We start from the raw sequence: 17733 nt of genomic DNA on the forward strand, positions 1-17733 counted from the left end.
ATGCACTCAGCCCCTCCTTGAGTGAGTGAAAATCATTTTGGAAACATATTAGACGTTTTATGGTAAATTCCGGGTTTGAGAGCTCCCCGTTTGAGGTTGCTATGAATCTGATCATGCAGTTTTGACTCCTACTGTCTGTCCGACATTCATCTTGGGACGATGGTAGTGCCTCACATTGGCCACAAGGTGGCGGCCTTGCCCTTCCGAAGAAGTCTCCCTCTTCTTGCCCATCCCAACTCAGCTCCCTCTGTAGCCTGGAAGAGAGGAGTGGCATAGACGCACCGGTTGATAGAAGCGGGCAGAGTTCATCGCCCAGTCCCCCTTTGTGAGACCTGAGGTGTCTGGCTCCAGACGTTTTTGCTTCTTTTCCTCATTCCAGAGTTTGGGGAGAAATGATTGAGTAGAGCCCTGGGTATAAGTTTCAGGTGTACAGTGTGGTTGGACCTGCATACATCATGCAGGGTCATTCATGGCTCCCTGTTTTTCTATATATGTTTTGTGATTCAAGACTGCGAGTCCATTCTTCTTAGGAAGGTCATTTCCTCCAGGCAGGATTTGTGATTGCTTCTACCAGGTGCCTGGAAGCACCATTAACCCGGGACCAATATAAAGTAGATTTTTAGCTTGCAGTTTTGGGGCGCACCCAGGCACTGTGAATTCACATTGCAGAGCCACAGAGGGACCGGCTCGTGGTCCTCATTTTTCGTGGGTGATCTTTTCCATGTCTTCCCCTCATGGCCAAGGATTGGAACGGGCAGTTTACCTTGCAGTCTCGACCAGGAGGGTGTTGACACCTGGAGTCCCAGTTCCAATCGGCCTGTGTGTGTGTGTGTGTCTGTGCCCATGCGCGGCTCCCCGCCCACCAGAGGGCTCTTAGAGACCCTGCTTTGGATGGGCTTTGAGTTTGGTCCCCTGGTGCCTGTGATTTCAGGACCGAGGAAGATACAGCTCAAGTTTGCCTCCTCACTTTCAAATGACTGCCAGGTGAAGACTAGCTTTCAGTGTTCTTCCCTGCAAAGTTATCACTTTGGCTTCTTTTTTGGCCTGTGTGTTCCTTCCTGGTTTTCCAGCTTTCGGTGCCTTTAGTTGTGGAATGGGCACTGTTGAGCTGCCAGCTTTCATCGCAGCCATGTCCGTAGCCGGATGGGAGCCGTTTGGTCTGTGTGACTTACACTTCAGCTCTCTGCAACTTGGTATCCTTGACCCACTGAGTGATTCTTTGGATCATACCCATCCTCACGGACCCTGTACCATGTCCACACAGTCCCAATAGATATATTTACCTATACAACTGATTCCCTTTCGTGTATACCTGAAAGTAATACATCATTGTACATCAACTATGGTGCGGAGAAATTACATTTAAACATTTGTATCAATTTTGATCATTTAAAACATTTATGTATGTCATATTACAATTTTTAGTGCCTAAAATAGTGTTGTACTATATGACTAAGATCATTCACTTGCGTTTAAGAGTTCAGATGCTCTTAGGTTTTTTCTTATCTCTGCTGCCTTGTTACTTACTCTTATTGGGCAAGTGTCTGGTAGAAGAAATGACTGTAGTAGTTACTGTTTTTCTGGCTGTCTTTCTACTTCTCAACCATTTTTGGTTTTGAATACTTGGAGAATAAAAATATTGTCTGTAGCTTGTCAGCACTAGAACCTCCTGTAGCACCTGACATCTTATAAATAGTTGTTGAATCGAAGTTTTAAACTTAGGATTATGAGATGTGTGACATTAGCTATAATTAATGCCATGCTTTAACTGTACTAAATTTGTGTTTCTCATAAACCTTCTTCTTCTCTCTGGTACTTGGATTTTACATACAACACTCCCTACCTCTTCTTCCTGGGTTAGGATAGTCTCACCCTCTTTTTACCTCATGAATATCTTGTTTGTCCTTCAGGACTTGGTTTGGGCTTTTTTTTCTGTTAGAGAGCCTTCTGTAACATCCCTAGTCAGATTTCATGTCTCTTTTCTAGGTTTTTTTATCTTGGAACCTTTGACATTTGGGGCTGGATATTCTTTGTTTGGGGTTGAGTGTTGTCCTTTTCATTGTCGGATGTTTAATAGTGTCACTGCCCTCTATCCACCAGATACAAGTAGCATGGCCTCCAATCATGACAACCCAAAATGTCTCTAGTCATTGCCAGTTGTCTCCTATGGGCAAAATCACTTCTGGTTGAGAATCACTCCAGAATTATAGTCCTTACGAATAATACTGTAGTTGCCAGATTTTCTTTCTTTTCTTTTTTTGTCTTTTTAGGGCTGCACCTGAGACACATGGAGGTTCCCAGGCTAAGGGTGAATCGGAGCTGTAGCTGTCAGCCTACGCCACAGCCACAGCAGTGAGGGATCCAAGCTGCGTCCTACACCACAGCTCACAGCAACGCCGGATCCCTAACCATCGGGAACTCCAAGGTGATAATATTTTTTAATTTGGTTCTAAATTTTATAATCTTTTACTACCTGTCATGTGATTTTTAGGAGAAGCAGGATTGGTACTCTTTCATCCATTACTAAGTTTCATCTCTGTATTCATGATAGAGCTCAAATCCCATCACTTCCATCATCACCACTTTCTCAGTCTAAGCTAATTTCCGTCTTTTGTTTGGACTATTGTAGTAGTCTTGTCCTTGGACCTCTTGCTCCCATGTTAGCCTTCCCTAATCAGTTCTTCCCACAGCCGGCCAAATGACCTTTAAAAAATGTGAATCAGATCCTGTCATTTGCCTATATAAGAAAACTTCTGTGGTTTATGATGTAAGATGATCCACCCTCTAATTGGTTTTAGGTCCTGAACTAAGTTTCACTTGAAAATAGTCATTGTGCTTCTTAATCATTTTCTAGGAGGAACAGCACAGCATGTTGGGCTCTGGATTTAAAGCTGAGCGTTTACGAGTCAATTTGAGATTAGTCATAAACCGTCTTAAACTATTGGAGAAAAAAAAAAGTGAGTAATGAATGAATGCCTTTCATTTTATTTCCCAGATAACAAGGTAGCACATTCTAGACTAGATGGGATGGGACTGAATTTGATAAGGGAGAGCGACCCAGGATATAGTAGAAACACACACTTCTCTCTTGTGGGGTGGCTGGCTGCCTGCAGGCCAGGGCCAAGTATACTACTGCTGGGTGACTGGAGTGGGATTTGTGCTTTAGCGGAACTGGCCCAGAAAGCAAGAAAAGAGATTGCTGACTATCTGGCTGCTGGGAAAGATGAACGAGCTCGAATCCGAGTGGAGCACATTATTCGAGAAGACTACCTTGTGGAGGCCATGGAGATCCTGGAGCTGTACTGTGACCTGCTGCTGGCTCGGTTTGGCCTCATCCAGTCTATGAAGTGAGATTTTAAAATCTTTTTTCTTACGCTTCATTGAGGTATAATTGATAGAGAAAAAGTCTGCACATGTTTAATGTATACAGTTTGATGAGTTTAGACATAGGCATGTATCTGTATACCATCATCGCAATCAAGTTAATAGTCGTCACCTCCAAAAATTGCCTTGTTTCCCTTTCTTTTTTTTTTTTTGCTAAGAATACTTAAAATGAGATCTCCCTCTTAAAAAATTTTAAGCATTCAGTGCAGTATTGTTTAAGAAGTAAGATATTTTGAAGACCTAAATCAAATCACCTCTGGAATTTGAGAAAGGAGTATAATACTGGTCTCTTCTTAAACATAGGAGGCTAGCACCAAAGGACATACCCAATGACCTTTCCCTACTGTTCACTTTGAGGGTTTGATCTCAGTGTAGACAACTGTTGAAAAGAAAATGTGGAGTCTGAAATCAAGAGGCCTGGGCGGTGCTGTTGTGCCTCAGCTATAACGAATCTGACTAGTATCCATAAGGAGACGGGTTTGATCCCTTTCCTTGCTCAGCGGGTTAAGGATCCAGCATTGTTGTAGGCCGGCAGTCACAGCTCCAGTTCGACCCTTAGCATGGGAACTTCCATATACCGTGGGTGTGGCCCTAAAAAGACAAAACAAAAAAAAGAGGGAGTTCCCGTCGTGGCGAAGTGGTTAGCGAATCCGACTAGGAACCATGAGGTTGCTGGTTCCATCCTGCCCTTGCTCCGTGGGTCGACGATCTGGCGTTGTAGTGAGCTGTGGTGTAGGTTGCAGACGCAGCTCGGATCCCTAGCTGCTATGGCTCTGGTGTGGGCCGGTGGCTACAGCTCCAATTGGACCCCTAGCCTGGGAACCTCCATATGCCACGGGATCGGCCCTAGAAAAGGCAAAAAGACAAAAAAAAAAGAAAAGAGAAATCAAGAGGCCTAAGTCTGAGTCTTGGCTTAACCATTTTATGATTTTGTGACTTTGGGTTTGTCACTTAGTTTGAGTTGTGTCCGTCCCAACAGGATGACAGAGGTGGCTAGAAACCTAGAGTTACCGTGAGAATCCAGTGAGATTTGTGAAACAGTTCTGGAGGCTTTCAAGTATATAATACAAATGATAGGGTTTTGTTGGTTTAACAATGTTAAATTTTATTAATTTTTTCCTTAATTAGGGAGTTAGATTCTGGTTTGGCTGAATCTGTGTCTACGCTGATTTGGGCTGCTCCTCGCCTCCAGTCAGAGGTGGCTGAGTTGAAAATAGTGAGTATAACTTCTTTCAGTGATGTATGTAGTTTTTCATATTGTTAGGAAGGTTGGTTAACATAAGTTATTTCTGCTTATTTGACCCGGTTTTTGATGCTCTTCCCATGCTGCCTTTGAAAAAGGCTTTATAAATTTGTGTTTTCCTTCTTTTCAGCCCCTATGTCATAGAATAGAATAGTTTTGCAAACTTGAGTAATTTTTCTAAGGGGCAAAGTTACGCATACCCCTGTTTTTTGTTGTTTTTTGTGTGTGTGTGTGTGTGTGTGTCTTTTTTACATCTGCACCCATGGCATATGGAGGTTCCCAGGCTAGGGGTCCAGTCGGAGCTGTAGCTACCGGCCTCTGTCACAGCCACAGCAACGTGGGATCCAAGCCATGTCTGCATCCTACACCACAACTCAGAGTGACGCCGGATCCTTAACCCACTAAGTGAGGCCAGGGATCGAACCCTCGTCCTCATGGTTGCTAGTCAGGTTCGTTACCACTGAGCCATGACGGGAACTCCACATACCCCTGGTTTTGCCTTATTTTTATTGAAATGTTTTTTAAGTAAATGAAAATAGAAAAGTTCTTAATGGTTAACCAGTAAAGTTAAAATGACATTAAAGGAACAGATGTTTTGCTTTATTCATTCCACTAATATTTATTAAGCAGATGTTATCAGTTAGGATGGCTCTAGGTACAGTGGTGAGCAAAATATGACACCAGTCCCACTCTTGTAGCCTGGAGTCTAGTAGAAAAGAGAGATTAACTGAAAAATTGCCTGCTACAACATGTCTGTGGTACTGACTGCTGAGGTACAAATTCAGTTGAGTTGCTTTCTCTACTGTTTTTGCCAGTTACTCACTAGGAGATTGTCTCAGTCTTATCTCTCAAACTATCTTTTCAGATTTCCTTTATCTTCTGTTCGTTTTTATTTTTATTTTGGTTTTTCCTTTTAGGGCTGCACCTGTGGCATATGGAAGTTCCAGGCCAGGGGCCAAATCAGAGCTGCAGCTGCCAGCCTACGCTATAGCCACAGCAACACTGGATGCATGCCAAAGTCTGTGACCTATGTCATAGCAGCCTTGAAGCCACAGTGGATCCTTAACCCACTGAGCGAGGCGAAGGATCAAACCCAAATCCCCATGGATACTAGATGGATTCTTAACCCACTGAGCCACATCAGGAACTCCTTTTTTATTTCTTAAGAGCTCTTTTTTTTTTTTTTTGGCTTTTTGCTATTTCTTTGGGCCGATCCCGCTGCATATGGAGGTTCCCAGGCTAGGGGTCGAATCGGAGCTGTAGCCGCCAGCCTACGCCAGAGCCACAGCAACGCAGGATCCGAGCCACGTCTGCAACCTACACCACAGCTCACGGCAACGCTGGATCCTTAACCCACTGAGCAAGGGCAGGGACCGAACCCGCAACCTCATGGTTCCTAGTCGGATTCGTTAACCACTGCGCCACGACGGGAACTCCAAGAGCTCTTTTTAATTCTCCAAATATCTTCTTTTTTTTTGGCTGTGCCCATGGCATGGGGAAGTTCCTGGGCCAGGGATTGAATCTGAGCCACTGCATTGACCCAAACTGCTGCATTGATAACGCTGGATTCTTAACCTGCTGCACCACAAGAGAACTCCAAATACCTATTTTATTAATAGTTATTTTTTCTTCATGGCTGTAGTATCTCGTAACTCGCTAAGAATTTTATGGTTCCTTTTTAACTTTTCTTGTTTTTGTAATGTTTGTTTCCTTTTTTTTTTCTTTTTTCTGTTTGTCATAAGTATTTATTTTTATTTATTTTTTAAATTTAAATGATTTTTATTTTTCATTATAGTTGGTTTACAGTGTTCTGTCAGTTTCTACTCTACAGCAAAGTGACCCAGTCACACATACATATGTACATTCTTTTTCTCACATTGTCTTCTATCATGCTTCATAATAAGGGACCAGTTACAGTTCCCAATGCTATATAGCAGGATCTCGTTGCTTATCCATTCCAAAGGCAATAATTTGCATCTACCAACCCGATTCCCTCCCCCACGGCAACCACAAGTCTGTTCTCCAAGTCCATGTGTTTCTTTTCTGTGGAAAGGTTCATTTGTGCCATATATTAGATTCCAGATATAAGCGATATCATATGGTATTTGTCTTTCTCTTTCTGACCTAACTTAGCATGAGAGTCTCTAGTTCCATCCATATTGCTGCAAATGGCATTATTTTGTTCTTTTTATGGCTGGATAGTATTCCATTGTGTGTGTGTGTGTGTGTGTGTGCGTGCGCGTGTGCATATATAGATACACACACACCACATCTTCTTAATCTGTTGATGGACGTTTAGGTGGTTTCCATGTCTTGGCTATTGTGAATAGTGCTGCAGTGAATATACGGGTGCGTGTGTCTTTCTCAAGGAAAGTTTTGTCCAGATGCATGCCCAGGAATGGGATTGCTGGATCATATGGTAGTTCTATATTTAGTTTTCTGAGGTACCTCCCTACTGTTTTCCATCGTGGTTGTACCAATTTACATTCCCAGCAACAGTGTAGGAGGGTTCTCTTTTCTCCACACCCTCTTCAGTATTTGTTATTGGTGAATTTGTTAATGATGCCCATTCTGACTGGTGTGAGATGGTGTTTCCTTTCTGTTTCCTAGATTTAGACTATTTTTATTTTTTTTAATTTAATTTAATTTTTTTTTTGTCTTTTTGCTATTTCTTTGGGCCGCTCCTGCAGCATATAGAGCTTCCCAGGCTGGGGGTCGAATCGGAGCTGTAGCCACTGGCCTACGCCAGAGCCACAGCAACGCGGGATCCGAGCCGCGTCTGCAGCCTACACCACAGCTCACGGCAACGCCGGATCCTTAACCCACTGAGCAAGGGCAGGGACCGAACCCGCAACCTCATGGTTCCTAGTCGGATTTGTTAACCACTGCGCCACGACGGGAACGCCTAGACTATTTTTATAATAGAGACTCCTCTTAAAGCTTGGTGATGACCCTTGGCTGTCTATATTTAAGAGTGAAGTACTAGAGAGAATTCATTACTAGTGGTAATGAATCCGATTAGTATCCATGAGGACGTGGGTTCAATCCCTGGCCTTGCTCAGTGGGTTAAGGATCCCATGTTGCCGTGAGCTGTGGTTAGGTTGCAGTCTCGGCTCAGATCTGGCGTTGCTGTGGCTCTGGTGTAGGCTGGCAGCTGCAGCTCTGATTCAGTCTCTAGCCTGGGAACTTCCATATTTGGAGTTTTTAAAATTTTTGCTTTGTTTTCCTTGCCTGAGGAGACATATCCAAAAAAAAACTACCAAGACTGATGTGAAAGAGCATGTCAACTTTTTTTTTATGGTTTCAGTTTTATGGTTTCAGTTTTTAAATTTAAGTCTTTTAAATTCAAAAAATAAATTTTGAATTTATTTTTGTGCATGGTGTGAAAGTATCCCATTTGATTCTTTTGCATGTAGCTGTTCAGTTTTCCCAAAACCATTTATTGAAGAGACTGTCTTTCCCCATTGTATATTCTTGCTTCTGTTGTAGATTAATTGCCCACATAAATGTGGATTCATTTGGGGGCTTTTTATTGTATACTGTTGGTCTCTTTTGTCTGTTTTTGTACCAGTACTCTACTGTTTTGATTACTGTCACTTTTTAGTATAGCTTGAAATCAGGGAGCATGATTCCTCCAGTACTAACTCACTGTTGAATTATCTAAGACCATGAGGAAACTCCAGACTGTCAAGAACTGGTTTTCTTTCCTTGGGTTGGTAATTTCCCCAGAGAGGAAGTCTTTCTTCTACCTGGAAGGTTTAAGTATTGGCTGGCTGCATTTTTGAGAGCACAGGGGAGAAGGAATCCAAAGGTATCATTCTTCTCCTGTAGAAGCCTTAACACTTAATTCTTCGATTGCCAATATTTATCTCTGCTCTCTGTGCTGGGAGTCGAGTTCCTTTAGTTTAAGCCCTGCCAGAGAGCAAGCCTCCTGTGTTGTGATCGGGTAGGGAGCGTGGTCACAGAGCTTTGTGGGTAGAGGAATGGGAATGTGGAGGCAACCGCTTCTTAAATTTTTAACCTAAATCTCGTCTGTTGGCTTTCCTATACTCCTCCTTTATATCAAGATTAATTCCAGATAGAGGTTTACATGTTTTTAAAAAATCATAAAATAATTAGAAGAAAATTTGGCAAATTTGAAAAAATAATCTCGTAGTGGGAAGAGCCTGAATATGCCACAAAATCCATAAGCCATAAAGAAAGAGTGATAAATTAATATAAGTAAAATAAAATTTTCTACACATTATAAAGCAAAACAAAAACCATTATCAAAAGACAAGTAACAGGGAGTTCTCACTGTGGTGCAGCAGAAATGAATCCAACCAGGAACCGTGAGGTTTCGGGTTTGATCCCTGGCCTCACTCAGCAGGTTAAGGGTCCAGAGTTGCCGTTAGCTGTGGTGTAAGTCACAAATGCGGCTCAGATCCTTTGTTGCTGTGGCATAGACCAGCGGCTACAGCTCCGATTAGACCCCTAGCCTGGGAGCCTCCATGTGCTGAGGGTGCGGCCCTAAAAAGACAAGTAACAGGAGTTCTCTTGTGGTGCAGTGGGTTAAGGATCTAGCATTGTCACCGCAGTGGCTTGGGTTGCTTCTGTGGTGTAGGGTTCAATCCTTGGTTTGGGAACTTACACATGCCACGGTGCACCCCCTCCTCCCAGAAAAGAAAAAGTCACAAACTTACAAGTACCAGGTATCCCGGAAAGTCTGCCTATTAAACTTTGGGTGCTGTCTCACTGAACTAGGTGTTGGGACCACTCTGGTCCAGTAGCACTTGTCATGTCCTTCCTGTACTGTTTAGTAACTTTTTTTTTTTTTTGGCTTTTTACGGCCGCACTCGAAGCATATGGAGTTTCCCAGTCTAGGGGTCTAATTGGCGCTGTAGCTGCTGGCCTTCACTACAGCCACACCAGATCCGAGCCATGTCTGTGACCTATACCACAGCTCACAGTAACACTGGATCCTTAACCTGCTGATCGAGGCCAGGGATCAATCCTGCAACCTCACAGTTCCTTGTTGGATTTGCTTCCACTGCACCATGATGGAACTCCATCATGTTGTAACGTCTTAAATGTTCTTTCTTCGTCTGCTTTTGCTTCCTTTAGTTTCTTCAACATTCCAACAAAGCACTGATCTGATCCTGTTGCTGCCCCTTGCTTTACAGCCCTCTAGTATCTTTCTGTTATACTTGTAATAGAAACGAAACTCCTGATAAAGCCTGCATGGCCCTGCATTATCTGTCCCCCATCTACCTTCATTTCCTACCACCCTCTTCCTTTGGGCTTTGCACTCGAGGCTCACTTGATTTTATTTCGGTTTGAGGATTGGCCTTGTTTTCCAGTAGAGGCCTCTGCACATAGTGATTTCTTTTCTTCCTTCCCTCCGTGTTTAGTTAACTCCTAATCATCCTTACATCTCAGTGAAGCATTGCTTTCTTCAGGAAGCTTTTATCTGAACTTGCTGATCAGATCTGATTCTACCGTCGTCAGCTGATAGCGTGGCGTACTTTTCCCCTTACCACAACTGCGTTTGCCCCTTTATCTTTGTGATTATTTGAGTCATGATTGTTTTTCCCTAGAGACTGTAAGATTCTATAAGATTAGGGATAATGTTTGTTTTTGTGCATCATTTATAGAGTATAGTTTATGCTTATAATAGAGTTTGGCACATAATTGCAGCTCAGTGGATGAATAAGTAAATGAATTAATATTTACCTTTTAAATAAAAGCTTCACAGACCCAGTCTTTAGGAAATCTTGTAATAGAAGTATGTTTCCTGTTTTTTAATTTTTGTTTTTGGTCTTTTTAGGGCTGCACCTAGCCAGAGGTTCCCAGGCAAGGGGTCAGTCAGAACTATAGCCTACACCACAGCCACAACAAAGCGGGATGCAAGCCGAGTCTTCGACCTACACCACAGCTCATGGCAACACTGGATCATTAACCCACTTAGTGAGGCCAGAGATTGAACCTTCGTCCTCATGGATACTAGTCAGATTCTTTTCTGTTGAGCCACGACGGGAACTCCAGAAATATGTTTACTGTTGTTAGGAGGAAGCTTGAAACCCTCTGTAGGAGTGGTTTCCATTTTTATTTACTGTTCTTTTTTCTCTGTAGGTTGCTGATCAACTCTGTGCTAAGTATAGCAAGGAGTATGGCAAGTTGTGTAGGACCAACCAGATTGGAACTGTGAATGACAGGGTAAGAGACATACTTGTTAAACATGAAGCAGTGGGTAGGGTGGGGGCAGATTATTTTATTACCTGCGGTTATTCTACTGGCCTCTCTGAAGTAGGGTTAATCTAGGGTGGCACATTTCACAGTGAGAAAGGGAAGAGGGCTGTCTGGTCGGCAGTACAGTCATTTCCTTACACTTAAGATTGTGGGACTCTGTCATTGTGTGTCATTCTTGATTTTGTCTCCTGTCCTTTGCGATGCCTGTGCTCTGTGGAGGTAGAAGTAAGGTGGGGGGAAAAGTGGACACATTCCAGTGTGGAAGGCAGCAGTATCCATCTTTTACCAGAATTTGGGGCATATGTAACCCATTAAACACATGGGTCTTGTAATGTGTTTTATGATTGAAAAAAATAATTTAACTGGTTGGAGCTTTTTTCCCCTCAGTTTACTTGTAAAATGAGAGGAACCAAGTTCAGAAGTGAGACAGATTAGGCTTAGGTTGGTTGATATAGATCCAGCTCAACTCTTTTACTTACAGCTAATGCACAAACTGAGTGTGGAAGCCCCACCCAAAATCCTGGTGGAGAGATACCTGATTGAAATTGCGAAGAACTACAACGTGCCCTATGAGCCTGACTCTGTGGTCATGGTAAGTTTAGTCTTTTAGAGTACCAAGGAAAATGAGTCTGAAGATAGCACCATCTTTGGAAAAGAACCATATTCTTTGCACTCAAGTTTGTGTTTGGGAGTTTAAGCCTTTGTCCAGTTATTGCCTTTTGCAGTAACAATAAATATGCCTGTGAGAGAATGAATCAAAGCACTAGGAAAAGGTAGACACCCTGAAACAAATATAAAATGGCATTATTGTTACTTTTCGATGAAGTTCGAGCAATTGAAAGATCCCCCTGTGTTCTGCCCTCATACCCGGAACAGATCCTGAAACATTTTTTGGATGCCTGCCATGTGCACAGTGCACAGAAAGCTCAGAATATAGAGAAAACATGTTAACAAGGTCCCTGTTCTGAATAGGCTTACAGTGTAAGAAGGGCAGGTATGCAGATAGTAATTCAGCAGTTCACATTGATGGGGTGTAGAAGATACTTTGATGCACTACTCAGAGAACCATCCCCCAAGCAAATATATTCACACTTGAGAACAGTAGTATATATTCCCCCAGCTCTTGAGACTCTCACTTGTGGTTCATACACAAGTGGTTGTCCCTCCAGCAGGAGCCGTCAGGAGAAGAGTGCTTCCTTACCCAAAGTCTTCTCCTGGGGCAGCTTGTATTTGGTAACTGGTCATTGCAGCAGTTTAAGGCTTCTGCCCCTTTGCCCCAGTTGGGGACACACGCTGTAGGCTGTCTTAGTTCCACAGCTCTCTAGGGGATTCAGCTGAGGCCTGTGTTGTGACTGCATGGCAGCCCCGCTTCCTTCCCTTCCCCGCAGGTCTCAAGGCCAGGAAACCGCTAATCTCTGTCTCAGTGTGTGCTTCCTAAGGAACCTGGCCTGTGACAGGGCCTAATGGTCTGGGTTCTCTCTTTCTCTTAGGCAGAAGCTCCTCCTGGAGTAGAGACGGATCTTATTGATGTTGGATTCACAGATGATGTGAAGAAAGGGGGCTCTGGAAGAGGAGGCGGGGGTGGGTTCACAGCACCAGTTGGGGGACCTGACGGAACGGTGCCAATGCCTATGCCCATGCCATCTCCAAGTACTCCTTTCTCGTACCCGCTTCCAAAGGGACCAGTAAGTATACCTACAAATAAGTATAGATATAAACTCCAGAACACGTAACAGAAGATGACAATTTGGTTCTGTGAATAACTCAGGAATTGTAAGCTGTCAACAGAAATTAGCCGTAACAACACTTGGTATTACCCTAGGAATCATTTTTTTTCCACAATATATCATTGGGATGCAGAGAAGGTCTTTTGGTTCACCTATTGGTAATTGTAAGTTGGACAGTCTTGATAGAAAAAAAATTTCTCGCTAGGTTTATCGAACATCTTTGGGACTTGTTGTAGGCACACGAGTAGCTTTTTCCAAATGTCAGTTGTTACCACTTATTACCAGGTAGAAAAACTTCCTTTATAAACAAGATGGAAGTCATTGTTAGTAAGAAAGTCTGGTAAGAATCTTCTCCTGTAGATATTGAGGAATTTAGTAATCAGAAGAATAGCCTTTAGCTACAAATCTTTAAAAGTCTGGAATGCTCCTGATCACACGTGGTATATTTAGGCACGTTTTTTCCCTTTGGGGGCTCTTGAATATATTTAATATATCTTAAATGTATGTATTCACTGTAAATATATTCACATTGAGAAAATAGTTCCACAAACACCCTTATTTCTCCCTTCCCATACACAGACTTCAGAAATTGCAGATCGAGGGCAGTGTGTCTGACGTTGCCTTTTTCCTCTTGCAGTCGGATTTCAATGGATTGCCACTGGGAACTTATCAGGCCTTTCCCAATATTCATCCACCTCAGATTCCAGCAACTCCCCCATCGTATGAATCTGTAAGTGCCTGAGCCTCTTTTATAAGCATCGGGAGAGTGAATCCCATGAAGAGAGAGCAAAATAATGGCTACAGGGAAGGCAAAGTTTTGATCAACTCCTCATACCAGCATTGCTCTGTGCTTTGGAATCTTAAGTTGCTTTAGAATTTCCCTGGAAATGGGGAGTGGTGGTGGTGGTGGCAGCAGCATCATTGGCAGTGCTTTGTCTGCAGTCAAGCCAGGAATTGGGAAGGAGCTGCAGATCCCAGAAAGTTCTGGGATGGCACTTAACCAGACTTTTTTTTCTTTCCAGACTAACTAGGCAGAGAATCATGTTGAACTGGTACAATTTTGGTGCAAAAATAATTAAAATGTTTTGTAAATTCTGAACACTGTAAAGGAATGACAACCAGATTTTAACCTTAAACAGAAGTGTCTATAAATTACAGCCGATAGCATCAATTTTATATTTTCATCTTGTAGTTAAAACTTGCTGTACTAGCAAATAAGGCAATGATGCCTTGAACAGTAGTGTAAGACCTGTGGTTCAGAATTAGATGATTTCTCCCTGCCTTGTTTCCTTAACTAGGGAGATCTCCCTGTTCCTGAGCTCACTTAGTGTTCTTCCCTTTGGTTTTTATGTTTTGCTTTTGCATGCATCGAAGCATTGCCTGCAACTGTTCCTGGCAATGAGGTAGAAGATCTTCGTTGCTATTTGAGGACTTGGTTCTTAGAGATGGATTTGGTGGTTTAGCGCTTTTTCTCTGACTGGAAGGTGAAGGTTTCAGATGAAAGAGAGGTACTGTGGTGTGGTAAGAATTTTTTTTTTTTTGATTTTTAGGGCCGCACCCTCAGCTTATGAAGCTTCCCAGACAAGGGGGTCCAGTGAGAGCTACAGCTGCCAGTCTGCACCACAGCAACACCAGATCCAAGCTGCATCTATGACCTACACCACAGCTCACGGCAACGCCAGATCCTTAACCCACTGAGTGAGGCCAGGGATTGAACCCAAAACCTCATGGTTCCTAGTTGGATTGTTTGTTGTGCCACGACGGGAACTCCCAGAATTTTCTTTTTCTGTGCTTGGCACTTAACACGTTCAAAATGTTATCGACCTGGTTGGAAGATCGGGAAGGTAGTGGAAGGCCATTTTCTTTGGAAGAGGTTTTGTTGCTTTTGCTGAGCAGCTAGCTTTTGCAAAACACATGGGCTAAAACCATTGCTTTCACCCGTGGTGCCTTTGCTTTCTCCTGTGGTAATGACCTTTGTGTTTCAGGTTGATGACATTAATGCTGATAAGAATGTCTCTTCGCAGATCGTTGGTGAGTGTGGGTCAGAAACCCTCAGTGGTCAGTACTCAACCCTCTGCTGTGTTTTCTCAACGCTGCTCCCTTAGACTGTTTTTATGTTTGGGGATTCTACCCACGCACCCTGTCCCTCCCACATGTCATGGTGAAAACCAAACTCATGATTTCCTTCTTATAAAAAGAAAAGATCTTGCCTGGCTCCAAAAAAACCTCCCAACTTCCCTGTTTCTAGTAGTGGTATCATTATTCTTTGTCACTGTCTAGTTTCTAGTCACCCTCACGTTCTTTATGTTCTCATTGCTTCACCTTTCACTGTGCTGGGAAATACCAATTTTTTTAAAAAAAATTTGGGCTTTAGGAGTTCCCATCATGGTGCAGCAGAAACGAATCCGACTAGGAACCATGAGGTTGCAGATTTGCTCTCTGGCCTTGCTCAGTGGGTTGAGGATCTGGTGTTGCCATGAGCTGTGGTGTAGGTTGCAGACATGGCTTCGATCTGGTGTGGCTGTGGTGTAGGCTGGCAGCTGTAGCTCTGATTGGACCCCTAGCCTGGGAACCTCCATATGCCATAGGTGCAGCCCTAGAAAGACAAAAACAAACAAAAAATGGGCTTTAAATAGGTGGAAATAGACAAAAATCATAAGTAAGTAGCTCAATGACTTTCACAAAGCAGGCATGCTCATGAAACCATTCACTCAAAAAGTAAAACACTACCAGCACTCTAGAAACCCAGATTGAGGGTACTTTTAAAAATTGGGGATATGGAGTTCCCGTTGTGGCGCAGTGGTTAACGAATCCGACTAGGAGCCATGAGGTTGCGGGTTCGGTCCCTGCCCTTGCTCAGTGGGTTAACGATCCGGCGTTGCCGTGAGCTGTGGTGTAGGTTGCAGACGCGGCTCGGATCCCACGTTGCTGTGGCTCTGGCGGAGGCCGGTGGCTACAGCTCTGATTAGACCCCTAGCCTGGGAACCTCCATATGCCGTGGGAGCGGCCCAAGAAATAGCAACAACAAAAGACAAAAAAAAAAATGGGGATAGTTTAATTTACATACAGAAAATACACTGGAGTGTATGTTTTCTTGAGTTTCTATGTCGGTGTGTACACAAATGTATGTTATGTAACCACCATCTCAGTAAAGATACAGAACGTTTCCATCGCTCCAAAAGGTTACCTTGTGTTCTTTCCCAGTCCCGTTCCACTCCAGGTGCAAGCACTGTTCTTATTTCCTAAAACTACAGTTTAGGTTTGTTCTAGGACTTAGATCAACATAGAAACATACCGTAAGTAGTGAGGGCAGGAAGTATAAAAGCTAGGACTAGGAATCACATTGTGTCACATTAGACATTCCTTGTCAAATTTTTTTCCCTTTAAAGAGTAACTCATCCCAACAGAATTCTAGTACCACTCCTTGGTCTTTGTTACTGTGGGAACAGACCTTTGTGAAAGGCAACCACCCATTTAAATGAGTCTAGCCCCATGCACCACACCTTGACTTTCCCTTAAAACGTTTTTCTCATGATGGGAAAATAAAACAGACTCAACTGTAATTAGAAAATTTAACAGTTAAATTGTCCTGAAAACTTACTTACCTTTAGAATTAAGTAATAATAATTGTTTAAAAACCAGTGTTTCCTCCAGTAAGTATTTGGATTGTTTTTGCCAAAGGGGATTGTGGGCTTTGAGGATCTGAGCCATTTCTTTGGGGTCTTTTAACACCATGCTCTTTACCCTAATTCATCTAGGTCCCGGACCCAAGCCAGAAGCTTCTGCAAAGACCCCTTCCAGGCCCGTGGATACCTATGACAACTTTGTACTGCCAGAACTGCCATCTGTGCCAGACACCCTACCAGCTGCATCTGCTGGTGCCAACACCTCAGCATCTGAGGATATTGACTTTGATGATCTTTCCCGGAGATTTGAAGAGTTGAAAAAGAAAACATAGGACTCCTAAACCAGGCTATGTCCAAGTTCTGGGAATTGAGACTGAGCAGTTTCTCCTTGTAACAAAGAATCTCCGTGAAATTGTTTCATCTATTAACCATCTCTGAGCACTCTCTTCCTCTGGACTCTCTTTCTGCTCTGTCCAACTCTCCTGCTTTCCAGTTCTGTCGCTGCTGGAGACTAACAACTGGAAATACTAAGGTTGGAGCACTTGGCTGCTGGCAACTGTGCTTGTCCATTTCCTGTCAGCTTGATGCCTGGTTCTCTTTGCCTTTTCCACTGTCCCTCCACAGGGAGTGAGAAGGTCAAAGTATTGTGAGGAGAGCTGTCAAAGATGGCTGGATAGTGGATAAGAGTGCTTCACAAAGTATCTCAGTCCTGTACAGAAGGATTTGTGGTGCGATCCAAGGCCATGGTGTGTACTTTCTCACTTTAATAGAAATGGGAGAGCGAGCAGATGGCTCAGGAAGCCAATTTACCAGTTCTTGGAAGCTGGGTCTTTCCATTGACATATACACTACTCTTTGCTGCAGGGCACTGCTGTTCCACCTGGATCCAGTTGCAAAGTTTATTTGGAAAGTTGAAGGTCTCTCTTAGTCTACTGGATTCTCAGGGAGCCCTCTGTGGCCTTTTGCTTTGAGTGCTGCGTCTCCCTGTTTAGTAGAGGCAGCACTATATAAATTCCTGTTTTTCCTCATGCATGTTCTGTTGGATTGCATTACTGGCCAGGGAAGGACAGATCACATGATGGGCAAAAGTCACCATTCAAGGCTAAGGTGGGCTTCCAGTAGCCTTAATAGAAATATTCAAGTTTCTTGGGTAGTGATCTGGAAAGCCTACAGGGGAAATAGGGTTCCTGTTTTCATTTGAAAACTTTATGATTAGAGAACCTTTCAGAATTGAGCGCAGATAAATTCTGCTGCCGAGGGCTGTAGGTGTCTTCTGCTTTCCTTGATGGATAACTGTCTTGCCCCCTTGGTAAGGCCATTTTTCCCCACAGGGGTGGCTTTGGGATTGGAAAATATGACTTCGGCTTCCGTGTGGTATATCTGTACATACTTGTTTCAGGCAACTTTTCTTTAATGTTTTTGATTGATTTGTATCTCACATCACAATAGCTGCTAATAAAGGTAAAAATTCTGTGCCCTGCTTTCTCCACTGTTTTGGTCAAATCATGAGGGGACACATTTGGAT

At 43.2% G+C, this 17733-nt stretch overlaps 1 protein-coding gene across 3 annotated transcripts in view; it reads left to right on the plus strand.

Annotated features, from left to right (window-relative positions):
* Positions 1-17683, plus strand: part of IST1 (IST1 factor associated with ESCRT-III) — a 41295-nt gene extending 23612 nt beyond the window's left edge. For 2 of the 3 annotated variants that reach the window (XM_047790877.1, XM_047790875.1), the window contains exons 2-10: positions 2855-2957; positions 3167-3347; positions 4513-4600; positions 10739-10822; positions 11337-11447; positions 12346-12540; positions 13220-13312; positions 14568-14613; positions 16341-17683. In XM_047790877.1, coding sequence (XP_047646833.1) covers positions 2870-2957; positions 3167-3347; positions 4513-4600; positions 10739-10822; positions 11337-11447; positions 12346-12540; positions 13220-13312; positions 14568-14613; positions 16341-16540 — 1086 coding nt within the window. In that variant the 5' untranslated portion in view covers positions 2855-2869 and the 3' untranslated portion in view covers positions 16541-17683. The remainder of the gene's footprint in view (positions 1-2854; positions 2958-3166; positions 3348-4512; positions 4601-10738; positions 10823-11336; positions 11448-12345; positions 12541-13219; positions 13313-14567; positions 14614-16340) is intronic. The other variant, XM_047790876.1, reaches the window with a different exon arrangement.
* Positions 17684-17733: the final 50 nt, after the last annotated feature.

Source organism: Phacochoerus africanus, chromosome 8, assembly GCF_016906955.1.
Source record: "Phacochoerus africanus isolate WHEZ1 chromosome 8, ROS_Pafr_v1, whole genome shotgun sequence".
Lineage (NCBI taxonomy): Eukaryota > Metazoa > Chordata > Mammalia > Artiodactyla > Suidae > Phacochoerus > Phacochoerus africanus.